The sequence below is a fragment of the Eimeria necatrix genome, genomic scaffold (assembly GCF_000499385.1).
Source record: "Eimeria necatrix Houghton genomic scaffold, Enh_scaff252, whole genome shotgun sequence".
In the NCBI taxonomy this organism is placed as follows: domain Eukaryota; phylum Apicomplexa; class Conoidasida; order Eucoccidiorida; family Eimeriidae; genus Eimeria; species Eimeria necatrix.
Window position 1 is genome coordinate 2,954 of NW_013655225.1, and position 12,500 is coordinate 15,453.

A 12,500-nucleotide genomic window follows, 5' to 3' on the forward strand; every position below is an offset into this window, starting at 1 on the left:
GCCCCCTCGGGGGCCCCCTCGGGGGCCCCCTCGGGGGCCCCCTCGGGGGCCCCCGGGGGGCCCACGAAGGACTCCAGGGGCTCTTCGGGGGAACAGGGGGAGAGGCAGACTCGGCCGTCCTCTGTGCGCCTCTCGCCGCCCACGGCCAAGTCCCAGGCCGCTCCTGCTGCTGCTGCTGCTGCTGCTGCTGCTGCTGCTGCTGCAGCGTTTTGAGTGGACAAGTAAATGATTTGGTCCGGCGTTAAGACGTAATTGAAAATCGAAAGGCCAGAGATCGACCCCACGAAGTAGTCGGAGTCCGCGGCGGCCGCGCGGCCAATAACAATGGAGTTCTGCGTCGATTTGAAATTAAACTTGAAGTTAAAATTCAAAATAAAAGAAACAATATCCCGCTTCGCAGCTGCAGCAGCAGCAGCAGCAGCAGCAGCAGGGCTGCTGCTGCTGCTGCTGCTGCTGCTGCTGCTGCTGCTGCTGCTGCTGCACTTGCCTTCATGTTGAAATCGAAGTCCGTCAATTCCGAAACAACTTGTTCTCCGTTGAAGTAAATGGCGACGCGCTTTTCGGGGGAAAAGAAAGAAACCGCCAAGTGGAACTTTTCTGCGAAGTTCAAATTCAACTTTTGCAAATTCAACTTTTGCAAATTCAACTTTTGCAAATTCAAGTTTTGCAAATTCAAGTTTTGCAAATTCAACTTTTGCAAATTCAACTTTTGCAAATTCAACTTTGAAAAGTGGAAAGCGAGAAAACCCAAAGACGAAATGAAATAAAAACTTCAAAGTCCTCTCACCATCCATTTCGGGAACTATTCCAGAGCTGATCACCCGAGGATCGCAGTTGTTTTCCAACAAGATCTCTCCTTCTTTGTTGACAGCAAGCAGCAGTCCGCCGCAGCCGCTGTGCGAAACAAGAGTCCTCCATTTGCCCTTTCCGCCTGCAAAAACGGCATTTATTGTTTTATTTATTTTTAAAATTGTTTTTTATTTTATTTCCAAAGTCCACTCGCCCTTGACGCTCGCAGTGAGGGATATCGTGAAGTCTGCAAAGCCGTTCAGCCCCTCCGAGCCCGGCAGGTCCCTCAAGTCCACGAAGTCGCCGCCCTTGCCGCGAAAACCTTCGAATGAAATTCAATTAAATGCAAAAGAACAAAAAGAAAAAAAGAGAAAAGAACAAAAAGAAAAAGAACAAATAAAGAAAAAAGACTTGCCGGCAAAGTCCGGGGGAGGCGTCCACTGGAACTTGGGGGGAACTTGAATTGGATTTTGCTGCTGGTTCAGCTGCTGAAGTCTCAGAGACGCTCCTGAGGAGAAGAGTAAATTTCAAAAAATAAAAAACAAAATAATTAAAATGAATTAAATTAAATTAATTGCCTCTCAAAGATGAATCCCCTGCGTATTTGACCGCAGCTTTCGGCTTCGGCTCTTTGTCGGATCTGGCCTGCACGTCGGCGACGAGGTGCGTCACGAGAACTGGCCGAGCGAAGCATCAGAAGTTGCGGAAAGAAATTTTAAATTTTGAATTTTAAATTTTAAATTTAAAATTTTAAATTGCAGAATTTATAAAATGAAATACTTTCATTAATTGCGGCTCACAAGACCTGGCGTGGGCGTCCGCAGCGGCGCTGCTGATGCCGTTTCGCGCAGAGCCGAAGTACGCATTCTGGCCGTGGGCCAAAACTATGGCGATCTTCCCGCCATTTCTGCCCAGGACTCCAGCATGAATGGCGGCTTTGCAAATCTGAAGAAAAAAAAGAAGAAGAGGAGAGTTTGAGGAGAAGAGGAGAGTCTGAGGAGAAGAGTTCAAGTTCGTGGCTTTCCGCACGGGGGAGTCGTCGGTGTAGATGAAGGTGCCGCGGATCTCCGTCTGTTCTTCGCTGTTTCGAAGCGAACTTGCAAAGTTTTTGAATTAAAAATAAATTCAAGTCCCCACTTGCAGCCGCTCGGGCAAGACCCCAGGAAGAGCGCCCCTGGCTGGCCCCCCAGGCCCCTCTTCGAGGCAGCTTTGTCTGAACAGGAAAGCTGCAGCAAAGGCCGGAACTTTCTCTTCGAAACTTCTGGAAGATCTTCTTTTTTGAAAGCCCCGACTCCCGTGGGGTCTCCGTCTCCGCGGCAGGCCACTACGACGTCTTCGCTGTGGGCGCAGTAGATGTCGGACTTGGTCTCGTGGGGGCAGTTTCGGAGGGCTTTTTCGTCTCCTGAGGCATCCCACGGCGTTAAATTGCAATTTAATTCCAAATAATCCAACAATAAATCGAAAAAACTCCTTTTAAATCCATCAAATCGACAAAATTCTTCTCTTCTCACCTTCGCATGCAACATTCACCATGTGAATCGGCTCCTCGTGAGGGCCGCACATGTTCAAGCCGTTCACGTCTTCGCAGCTCTTCCCAGAAATGCCTCCGTTCTGCACTCACTGCCTCAAAGCCCGCAGCAACTGCAGCAGCAACAGCAGCAACAGCAGCAGCAGCAGCAGCAGCAGCAGCAGCAGCAAAAGCTTGCCTTCATGCCAGTGTATCCCATTTGCATGCAGGAGACGCGCTCGGACTCCTTAGTCCAGCCGTCGTCGCAGACGCTGCCCCAGCCTGTTGCAGCAGCAAATTCAGCAGCAAGAAGACGAAGCCGCAGCTAGCTGCTGCTGCAGCAGCAAAAAGGCCGCAGCTGCTGCTGCTCAGCAGCAACAACGCCGCGCCGCAGCCAGCTGCTGCTGCTGCTGCTGCTGCTGCTGCTGCTGCTGCTCACCGTTCTTGTACACCTGCAGCCGCCCAGTGCCCCCCAAAGAAGGAGATCCGTCTTCATCCACAATTCGCAAAGTCCCAAACAAAGGCTCCCCCGGGGGGTTGTTTGAACACTTCACTGCCACATCCAGTTTGTGGCTGCTGCACTCAGCAGCAGCAGCTTCCTCGAAAGTGCAATCCTGGAAGCTCTTCTCCGGGCCTAGGCACTGCACGCCGGGCCATTCACTTAAAGCTGCAGCAGCAGCAGCAGCAGCAGCAGTTGTAGCAGGAGCCGCAGCAGCACGAGGCAGCAGCAGCGCGAGGCAGCAGCAGCGCGAGGCAGCAGCAACAGCAGCAGCAACTGCAGCGGCACAATGAAGCAGCAGCAGCAGCAGCAGCAGCGCTGACCATGACTCCTGAAGAGGTCGAGGGAGAAGCAGCGGGAGGCGAGAAGCAGCAGAAGTTGCAGAAGTGAAGAGTTGCTGCTGCAGTGTCTGCTGCACTAACCTGCTGCAGCAACGGGGTAGCCAGGCCCCGCGCAGACGTTGTGGCCGTCGAGGCTGAGGCAGCCGTCTTCGTGGTACATTCCGTGCAAATAGCCTTTAGGGAATTTATTTTAAATTTAAATTTGAAATAAATCCATGGCGAATTTATTTTAAATTTAATTTTGAAATAAATCCAAAATTAATTCAAGTTTCTTCTTCACCTATTTGCTGACACGCCTTCCGCGCCGAGTCTTCAGTGAACACCGCAAAGTCGCCTTGTTTGCTGCAGGTCGTTTTCATTTGCTGCTGCTCGCGAAACAGCAGCAGCAGCAGCAGCAGCAGCAGCAGCAGCAGCAACGGCAGCAGCACAAGATAGCAGCAGCAGCAGCAGCAGCAGCAGCAGCTCACCACACAGTGCCCCAGACTCCGTTTCGGCGGAGCTCGAGGCGGCCGCTGGCGGCGAGCTTTCCGTGGGCTGCGGGAGTTGTTCAGATTTGTCGATTTTGAACTTCAAATTTGCACTGAGTCCGCGAGTTTCTTACCATCTACTACGCGGATATCGCTGGAAATATCATCAATTGAATCTATTTAAAAAAATAAATAATAATAAATGATAAATAATAAATAATAATGAATAAAGTCCGAGAAATAAGCAGCAGCAAGGAGAAGACGCCCACCGCTTCGATACAGAAAGAAGCTGAACGAGGCGGCCCGCGGCGACGGCCAAACTTCAAAGGCTCGCGGCTCTGGAAAAAGGAAAACAAATCAATTTAATTTAATTTAAAGTTTTAAAATAAATATATTTATTTCTTTTACTTTCTCCCGGCTTCGGCGGCGGCAGCCCAGAGTACTCAGGCAGCGGCCCGACCACTGACACCACCAGCACCCCCCCTGGAAAGAAGAATCAAGAGACGTGAGAAAGCACTATATCTGCTGCTGCTGCTGCTGCAGCTGCTGCTGCTACGCTGCTGCTGCTGCAGCTGCTGCTGCTGCTGCTGCTGCTGCTGCTGCTGCTGTTGCTGCTGCTGCTGCGCGTACCTGAAGGCGAGGCGACGCCGTCGGCCTCTGCGGCGGAGCAGACGGAGGAGGCGGCGGGGTGTATGGACGCCCCCTCGGTGAGGGCGAATTCGGCGGCGGCGCAGTTCATGGGGCACCTCACTTTAAAAGTTTGCAGGTGTTCTGGGGCGCTGTCAGCAGCAGCAGCAGCAGCAGCAGCAGCAGCAGCAGTGAGCCCCGGAGCTCGCAGAAAGCCGAACTTTCGCAGACCTACAGGCTCACTAAGTCGCTGCCCCGCGTGTGGCACTCCACGTCTTGAGGCGCTGAGTCCGAGTCTTCTGAAGGCCGCAGACTCACTTTCACAGAATCTGCAAAAGGACTTCCGATCCACCTCTTCACCGCAAACGCAGCAACGCTGCCCCCCTCTGTTGCTATCCGCAGGCTTTCGCAGAACCACGGGTCTTCTTCTGCGCCGTTGTGCAGCAGCACCGACTCCAGCTCGCCCACTGCAGCAGCAGCAGCAGCAGCAGCAGCAGCGGCAGCAGCAGCAGCAGCAGCAGCAGCGGCAGCGGCAGCGGGAGGAACTGTCTGCGGGTTGGGGGCTGCGAGGCAAAAGCGCTCACCGTCTGCAGCGCGAAAAGCCACTCTTTCCTCCGCCCCGGGCTTGACCCCCAGCAGCAGCAACTTGGGGCTGGCTTGGCGGTAGCTGCCGCTCATTGTGAGTTCAATTGGGCCAACAGTTCCTGCTGCAGCAGCAGTTAAAGAAGTCCCCAGAAGCAGCGCAGCAGCGCAGCAGCGCAGCAGCAACTGACTTCTTTCACTGCTGCAGCAGCAGTGAAAGAAGCCCGCAGAAGCAGCGCAGCAGCGCAGCAGCGCAGCAGCGCAGCAGCAACTGACCGTGCTCGTCGTTGCCCGTCTGCACGGTGGCCTCGTACATCTTGTTCCCCGACATGGTGAACGTCTGCAGCAGCAGCAGCAGCAGCAGCAGCAGCAGCAGCAGCAGCAGCAGCAGCTGCAGCGCAGCAAAGGAGAAGTGCAAGGTCTCTCCTCACCGCCTCCCGGCGCTTGCTCGTCAAAGTCTGCACGCAGTCAAACAGCCAGTAGCGAAAGTCCTTCCAGACCACCAGGCGTTGGCAGCGCCAGGGCTGGCTGCCCGCCAGGACTGCCTGGACTTCTTCGGGGTCCCCCACATCGACGGACTCCACGGTGATTCTGCTCATTAAAAGGCAAAATAGAATAAATAAAATCAATTTAACTTCGAAATTGCCAGAGTTTCACCGCTTGTGCGTTCCAGACCGCGCAGAAGCCACGGAAATCGGCGGAGTCGCCCGCCCCGAGCTTCCCACGAGGCGAAAGCTCACGTCGTTGCTGAAACAAGTCGAAGACTGCAGCTTTCTTTTTCATTTTGAACTAAACTCACGCTAAGTCCACTCCCGGGCCATAGGCGGGCACAATTTCCAGAGTGTAACTCGCAGTTCCCGCGCCGCGGCGCGCACAAATTGCAAATTCAGCTTTCCCATGTTCGGGCGCCGCGCGGCACCACTCCGTGTACTCGGAAGCGGCGCTTTGCGGCGAAAGCCACAACAATAAAAGGCATAAAGGCGTTGTTGCATGCATTTTTGCATGCGTTTTTGCTGCTGAGTTCCGCGCTTTCCACACAGATCGCCGCAGAGTCGCCGCTGCCAAGAGCGACTTGAACAGCGCCAAAGCTGTACAGACACCGCCGCCTCTCTTCCGAAAGGCGCCACAAGCTCCCCAACTGCGCACTAAACTGTCTACAACTTCTGCTGCTTCGCAGCACTAACTGCAGCAGCTAGCTGCTTTCAGTTCACTTCCTAACTTTGCTGCCGCAGCTTCCACGGCGCTGCTGCTTCCCCGGACTTCGCCAACTCCCTGAAACTCAGACTGCTGCTGCTGCGCCAACTAAGAGAAAGTGTTCAACAAAAACTTTCAAAAAATCAAATGAGAATTCGGCTTTATCTGGAGTCCTCTGGGGGCGTCCCCGCTGCTGCTAAGACCTGCGGGGCCCCCCGCTGCTTCAAGTGGACCCCGAGACAAGCTGCAGCAGACTGCAGCTGCTGCAGCACAGCAGCAGGAGGGTCTGGCAGCAGCCGATTCCGCACAAGAGCCAGCAGCTCATGGACAATTTCAGCAGCAACGGCCTTCGCGTTTGGTGCTGCTGGATTGGCAGCAGCAACTAGCTGTGCAATGCGCTCGAAGTGCGTCTGCGGCTCTGCTGCTGCTGCTGCTGCTGCTGCAGTTTGCTGCAGATTTGCCGCAGCAGAAGCCTCAGCAGCAGCTGAAGAGACTGGGGCCTCAAAGTCCTCCCTTTCAGCCCCAGTCGCCTTCGCCGCAACTGCCTCTGCTGCTCCTGCTGCTCCCTCTGCTGCTGCTGCTGCTGCTGCTGCTGCGCTGCAGCGGCTTCCGCGGTCTGTCTGGCAGGAAGAAGACGAGGGCGAGCGAACACAAAGAGACTCAGCTTCAACTCCTGAGTCAGAGACCCGCCGTGGGGCTGGGGGGCCCCCCTGCTGCAGGGGCCCCCCCCCACAGCTGGGGGCCCCCCCCGCGTCTGTTGGCCCCTGAGCGCGTCGTTTCCTGGGGCGCACGGCCTCCTGCTGCTGCCGCTGCTGCTGCAGCAGCTGCTGCTGCTGCGGCTGCTCCGCGCGCTCCCCCGCCTGCCCCCCCCCCGCAGCAGCAGCAGCAGCAGCAGCAGCAGCAGCAGCAGCAGGGGGGCCCTGGGGCTGCGCACGGCGCCTGTGGTCTTCGTTCTCCTGGGCAATTTCCTCCACGGCGCGCCACAAGCCCAAGACCCAGGCGAGGGCGAGGAGCTCGGCGACGGTGGCGTAGCGGAGGCGGACTCGTTCAAGTCCGTGTTCGATCAGCAGTGCGTTCTGCGCAAAAAGCGAAAATAAAACTAAAAATAATAAATATTTGCAAAATTAAATGCAAATTTCAACTTTGTTTTCAATTTGCATGCAAAATCTTCCGCAGTTACCGCCTGCGCCGGGTCCTCCTCCATCCGCCGCGTGATCAGCAGCTTCAGCCGCACCCGCCCGTGCAGACCAATGGTCAGGCTCTTGCTGGGACTGAACCAAAAAAGCCAAAAGCAAACATAAAAAAGCAAAAATTACCCAAACCCCAAACCCCAAACCCCAAACCCTAAACCCTAAACCCTAAACCCTCCATCTTGCACGGCGCGGGCGCCGACGACTGCCGCCGAAGACGCCAGGTGAGCCCCGAACCGCGCAAACGGAGCGCCCATCTCGTGAAACTAAGCACGAAACACAAATAAAAACTCATTTATTGTTAAATGCATGCAAAATAAAAAGACTTACTCGTAGATAATGTTGAGGATCCGCCCCCCCGAGTCGCGGATCACGTGCATCGAGGCGCTGCTGCTGCGCCGCCGTCTGCGGCTCTGCGCAGCTTTGAAATTCGCAAAGGCCAAATGAAGCCCCGAAAGGCAGCCGCTGACGCGCTCGGCGCGAATGCGCTGCACCAGCGGCCACAGCCCTCTGCAGCAAACGCGCAGCAGCAGCAAACCCCAACGCCCTGCTGCAGCAGCAGCAACAGCAGCACAAGCAGCAGCAGCAGCATAAGCAGCTGCAGCAGCACCAGAAGCAACAGCAGCAGCAGCAGAAGAGGCAGCAGCTGCACCACGAACAGCAGCACCAGCAGCCCAAGCAGCAGCAGCAGCAGCAGCAGCAGCAGCAGCAGCAGGAGCAGCAGCAGGTTGCTGGTGCGGACAAAGCCTGGGCGAGCCGCAGCAGCTGCGAGACGCTGGCGCCCTGCAGCGCGCGGCCTTCGGTGAAGTGCAGCAAAGAGGCCCTCAAGAACTCCCGGCCCCCCTCGCCTATGGCGAAGGCCACGCCTTCTGTATACGGCTCGGCCTGCCCGCAGCAGCAGCAGCAGCAGCAGCAGCAGCAGCAGCAGCAGCGGCAGCAGCGGCAGAGGGAGCGAGAAGCTTGGTGGGGCTTCGACAGCGCTGCTGCTCCTGTGCAGCAGAGAAAATGCAAAGGGACTTTTCGCTGCCCAAGGAGCCAGCAGCGAGCTTAGGGTTTAGGGTTTAGGGTTTAGGGTTTAGGGTTTAGGGTTTAGGCGTCTCACAGTGAGGTTGTGCTGCAGCAAAAGCTGCTTCAGCTCTTGAGCATTCATATATTCCAAAACAGCTTCTTTGGTCACGAAGGGCCGCCCAATCTCTTCATCCGATGCAGCAGCAGCAGCAGCAGCAGCAGCAGGAGCTGCTGCTGCTGCTGCGCTGCTCCTGTTGCCTTCCAGGCGCTCCAGCCTTCGCTGGCCCTTTTGGGCTTGCCGCTGCTGCTGCTGCTGCTGCTGCTGCTGCTGCTGCTGGTCAGCAGCAGAATTGCATGCAAAAGAATCCTCGCAAGCTGCTGCGGCGGGGGCCCCCAAAAGACCGCAAGCAGCCACGGGGGCCCCCCGCAAGGAGGGGCCCCCAAAGGGCCCCAGCTGGCTCCATGAAAGCTGCTGCTGCTGCTGCTGCTGCTGTTGCTGCTGCTGCTGCTGCTGCCCCTGAGGGCCCCCGAGAGGCCCCCATGATGCATCTGCTTCTTTTGGGGTCCCCAGGGGCCCCAGCTGGCCCTCTGGGGCCTCCGGGGGGCCCCCTGGGGGGCCCCCCAGGGGGCCCCCCAGGGGGCCCCCCGTGGCGCTCTTGAACCCTGGGCTTCTAAGGGGGGCCCCTTGTAAGGGAGAGGAAGTTAAAGGTAGGGGATCTGCTGCAGCAGCAGCTGCACCGGGAGCTGCAGCAGCAGCAGCAGCTGCTGCTGCTGCTGCTGCCGGTGATGCTGCTGCAGCAGCTGCAGCAGATGAGCCGGGATGCAGCATGGCTGCCTGCTACGCCCGTAACCCCCCTCGAACGCCTTCTACAGAGGCCGCCATGAACCACAGCAGCAGCAGCAGCAGCAGCAGCAGCAGCAGCAGCAGCAGCTGCAGGCGGCTCCAGCGGGGCTGGAGAGCCCCTAAAAGTGCATAAAAGAAAAATAATTGAATTAATTAATTAAAAAATTAAATAAATAAAAAAGATCGAAGAAAAGCAACGGCTGGCGCCGCCGGCTTGCTAAAAGGAGGTCCCGAGCAGCAGCCGCCTCTCAGCAGCACTGCAGACCCCCCGAGCTTCGAAAGGCCTCTTTTGCAATAAATTTTGGATTTAAATTAAAATAAATTAATTTTTAAATCCAAAAAAAGAAGACTTGACTTCAAAGCTGCTTGTCTCGCATGTAGCCACAGCCCCTGCCTCAAGACTGGACACTGAAGCCTCGAGCCGCAGCAGCAGCGGGCCCTGCGGAAGCCCCGAAGCCTCAAAATGAATTAAATTCAAATTTCCATTTTATTTAATTGCAAACAATCTCAAAAAGCGGCAAAAAGAAGCTGCTGCTGCTGCTGCTGCTGCTGCAGCAGCAGCAGCAGCACTTGCGCTCGGGCTGGTGATCGCTTGGGGGCCCCCGGGCCCCCGCTGCTGCTGCTGCTGAGCTGCTGCAGCTGCGTTTGGGGGCCCCAATTGAAAAAAAAGAGAATAAATTGAATTGCAATTATAAAAGGACTTTTGTGTTTGATGAACACTTCATTTAATCCCGGGTTTCCGCGCAGACGTGTCTGTACACCGCGGGGCCCGCCGCAGTGTGTATGTACACCGCAACTCGCAGCCACTGCTGCGCACTGAAATCCACAACATGTGACCTTCACTTCATTTTAAATATTCTTTTCTTTCAACAAAGTCCAAAATGAACAACGAAGACCCAGGGGCCCCCTCGCCCCCCGCCGCAGGGGGCCCCCCCGTGTACTGCTGCTGCAGCGCCCGGCGCTCGTTTTGCCTGCAGCAGCAGCAGCAACAGCAGCAGCAGCAGCAGCAGCAGCAACAGCAGCAGCAGCAGCAACTGCAGCAGCAGCAGCAGGGGCGTTTAGAAGAAGAGAAGCTGCTGGCGATAATTCCGCCTTATTGGAATTTGTATATCACCAACTGCAAACTGCGGTGGAGAGACAGGCGGTGCGGCTGCTGCTGCTGCTGCTGCTGCTGCTGCTGCTGCTGCTGCTGCTGCTGTGGGGCATTTTTGCTGTTTGTGTCAGCAAATGGAATTGAATTTGAATTGAATATGAATTGAATTTGAATTAAATTTGAATTAAATTTATTCAAAAGTAAAGACCAGAAAGAAACTCTTTTGGTTTTATTTTATTTTTTTTTTATTCTTTTTATTTCTTTTAATTCCTTTTCAATTCCTCTTCTTCCATTTTTCATTTATTTATTTTTTTGCATTTTTTGTTTTTTTTATTTCCCCGAATGTTCTTTAAATCATTTTATTCTTTTCTTCTTTCAGTTCTTTTTATTCTTTTAATTTCTTTTTTCTTCTTTTAATTTCTTTTTTATTCTTTTAATTTCTTTTTTTACTTTTTTTATTTCCTTTTTATTCTTTTAATTTCTTCCTTTTATTCTTTTAATTTTTTATTTTTTTAATTTCTTTTTTTCTTTTTTTAATTTTCTGTTTTGCTCTTCAGTTTTCTTTTTTATTTCTTTAATTTCTTCTGCATCTTTTTTGTTCTTTTATTTTTTTAATATTTTTTAATCTTTTATTTTCTTTTAAATTTTTTTTATTCTTTTATTTTCTTTTATATCTTTTTTATTCTTTTATTTCCTCTTATATCTTTTATTTTAATTTCTTTTTATTTTTTTATTCCTTTAATTTCTTTTACGTCTTTTTCATTCTTTTATTTTCCCTTTTATTTCTTTTATTCTTTTAATTTCTTTTATATCCTTTCTATTCTTGTAATTTCTTTTATCTCTTTTATTCTTTCAATTTCTTTTTTATTTCTTGTATTCTTTTAATTTCTTTTTCATTTCTTTTGTTCTTTCAATTCCTTTTACATCTTTTATTTTAATTTCTTTTTTATTTCTTTTATTCTTTCAATTTCTTTTATATCTTTTATTTTAATTACTTTTTTATTTCTTTTATTCTTTCAATTCCTTTTGTATCTTTTATTTTAATTTCTTTTTTATTTCTTTTATTCTTTCAATTTCTTTTACATCTTTTATTTTAATTTCTTTTTTATTTCTTTTATTCTTTCAATTCCCTTTATATCTTTTATTTTAATTTCTTTTTTATTTTTTGAATTTTCTTTTTCAACTTTTTTCTGCACCTCAGCGCACCGCAATCTCAGGTGTACGTACACCTGGTGGGCGCCGCTGCGGCGCGCGAGCTTTCAGAAAAGAACAAATGGCGAAACAAAAGAACAAATAAACAAACAAATAATAAATAAATAGTTTTATTTTTTATTTTTTAATTCTTTTTTCCTTTTTTCAGATTAATTGACGCTTTCACTGCCGAGTTTTCCTGGAAGTCTTCTTCTTACTTCCTCCGCGCAATGCGCGCAGGCGCTCAGGTGTACGTACACCCCAGCCTCCAGCGAAACAGACAGCAAATTCAAAACCCCACAAAACCCAAAACTCCAAACCCCCAGCCACCCAGGGGGGCCCCCCAGGGGGCCCCCCTGTCTAGGGGGGCCCCCCAGGGGGCCCCCCTGTCTAGGGGGGCCCCCCAGGGGGCCCCCCTCTCTAGGGGGCCCCCCCCACAGGAAAACAGTACCCTAAAAGAGGACTCCTTGGAGGGGGGCCCCTCAGGCCTTTACCCCTCAAATGGCACTTCTGAAAACTCCACAAGTACCCATTCGGAGGGCCCCCTTCAGGGGGGCCCCCCTCAGGGGCCCCCCTCACAGGGGGGCCCCTCTGGGGGCCCCTCTGCAGAGGAGATTCCCTCAAAGGGGGGCCCCTGTGCAGAGGGGAGCCCTTCTGAAGGGGGCCCCCTAGAGGGGGGCCCCCTAGAGGGGGGCCCCCTAGAGGGGGGCCCCCCTGAGGGGGGGCCCCCTAAGGGGGGGCCCCCTGAGGGGGGGCCCCCTGAGGGGGCCCCCGGTGAGGGTTGTGGTGGGTTTTATGAATTGTTTATGCAAGTGAATTGGCAGCCTTGCCATGGAGACCAAGTGCTTCGAAATGGAGATATAATTATCCACAATAGCCTCGTTTTGGAGGTAGCTAAACCCTAAACCCTAAACCCTAAACCCTAAACCCTAAACCCTAGCTGCCAAAGGCCCTTTTTCGGGCCTTTTGGCCCGCAACTAGAGCAAAGAGGCATGAGGATGAAGAGGGTTTTTCACTCTTTGTTGCATTTGAATTAAAAGCTTCTTAAATTGCATTTATTTCCTCTTTTGCTGCTTTTAATTTCCAAACTTTTCCATTTCTTTCTTTCTTTTTTGCTGCCTCCAGCTTGCAGCGCCAAATACCCCCGTCAGGCTTCTCTATGAAGACT

The 12,500-nt window shown here is 52.6% G+C and overlaps 4 protein-coding genes across 4 annotated transcripts in view; 1 reads left to right on the top strand and 3 right to left on the bottom strand.

The window, feature by feature from the left end:
• Positions 1-3,296, bottom strand: part of ENH_00034610 (CpCCp3, multidomain extracellular protein with a signal peptide and the following architecture: LH2+LCCL+2xSR+LCCL+pentraxin+2xLCCL, related) — a gene marked incomplete at both ends in the record, with an annotated part of 5,258 nt that extends 1,962 nt beyond the window's left edge. Inside the window, 8 exons of the mRNA XM_013585051.1 lie at positions 66-487; positions 788-931; positions 1,590-1,734; positions 1,819-1,870; positions 2,035-2,191; positions 2,320-2,430; positions 2,736-2,963; positions 3,218-3,296. Of these exons, the coding sequence (XP_013440505.1) occupies positions 66-487; positions 788-931; positions 1,590-1,734; positions 1,819-1,870; positions 2,035-2,191; positions 2,320-2,430; positions 2,736-2,963; positions 3,218-3,296 (1,338 nt within the window). The remainder of the gene's footprint in view (positions 1-65; positions 488-787; positions 932-1,589; positions 1,735-1,818; positions 1,871-2,034; positions 2,192-2,319; positions 2,431-2,735; positions 2,964-3,217) is intronic.
• A 750-nt stretch (positions 3,297-4,046) lies between these two features.
• Positions 4,047-5,808, bottom strand: ENH_00034620 (scavenger receptor protein SR2, putative; the record flags this gene model as incomplete). The annotated part of the gene is made up of 6 exons (XM_013585052.1): positions 4,047-4,233; positions 4,466-4,697; positions 4,815-4,937; positions 5,089-5,152; positions 5,244-5,403; positions 5,612-5,808. The coding sequence occupies 6 exons, from the start codon at positions 5,806-5,808 to the stop codon at positions 4,047-4,049; spliced, it is 963 nt and encodes a 320-aa protein (XP_013440506.1).
• A 359-nt stretch (positions 5,809-6,167) lies between these two features.
• ENH_00034630 (hypothetical protein, conserved) lies at positions 6,168-9,033 on the bottom strand (the record flags this gene model as incomplete). The annotated part of the gene is made up of 5 exons (XM_013585053.1): positions 6,168-7,082; positions 7,187-7,277; positions 7,527-7,706; positions 7,939-8,081; positions 8,299-9,033. 5 exons carry the CDS (start codon positions 9,031-9,033, stop codon positions 6,168-6,170), a joined length of 2,064 nt encoding a protein of 687 aa, XP_013440507.1.
• Positions 9,034-9,929: 896 nt separating this feature from the next.
• The window catches only part of ENH_00034640 (hypothetical protein, conserved), a gene marked incomplete at both ends in the record, with an annotated part of 7,226 nt that continues 4,655 nt past the window's right edge, over positions 9,930-12,500 (top strand). Inside the window, 3 exons of the mRNA XM_013585054.1 lie at positions 9,930-10,192; positions 11,502-11,580; positions 11,773-12,106. Coding sequence (XP_013440508.1) covers positions 9,930-10,192; positions 11,502-11,580; positions 11,773-12,106 — 676 coding nt within the window. The remainder of the gene's footprint in view (positions 10,193-11,501; positions 11,581-11,772; positions 12,107-12,500) is intronic.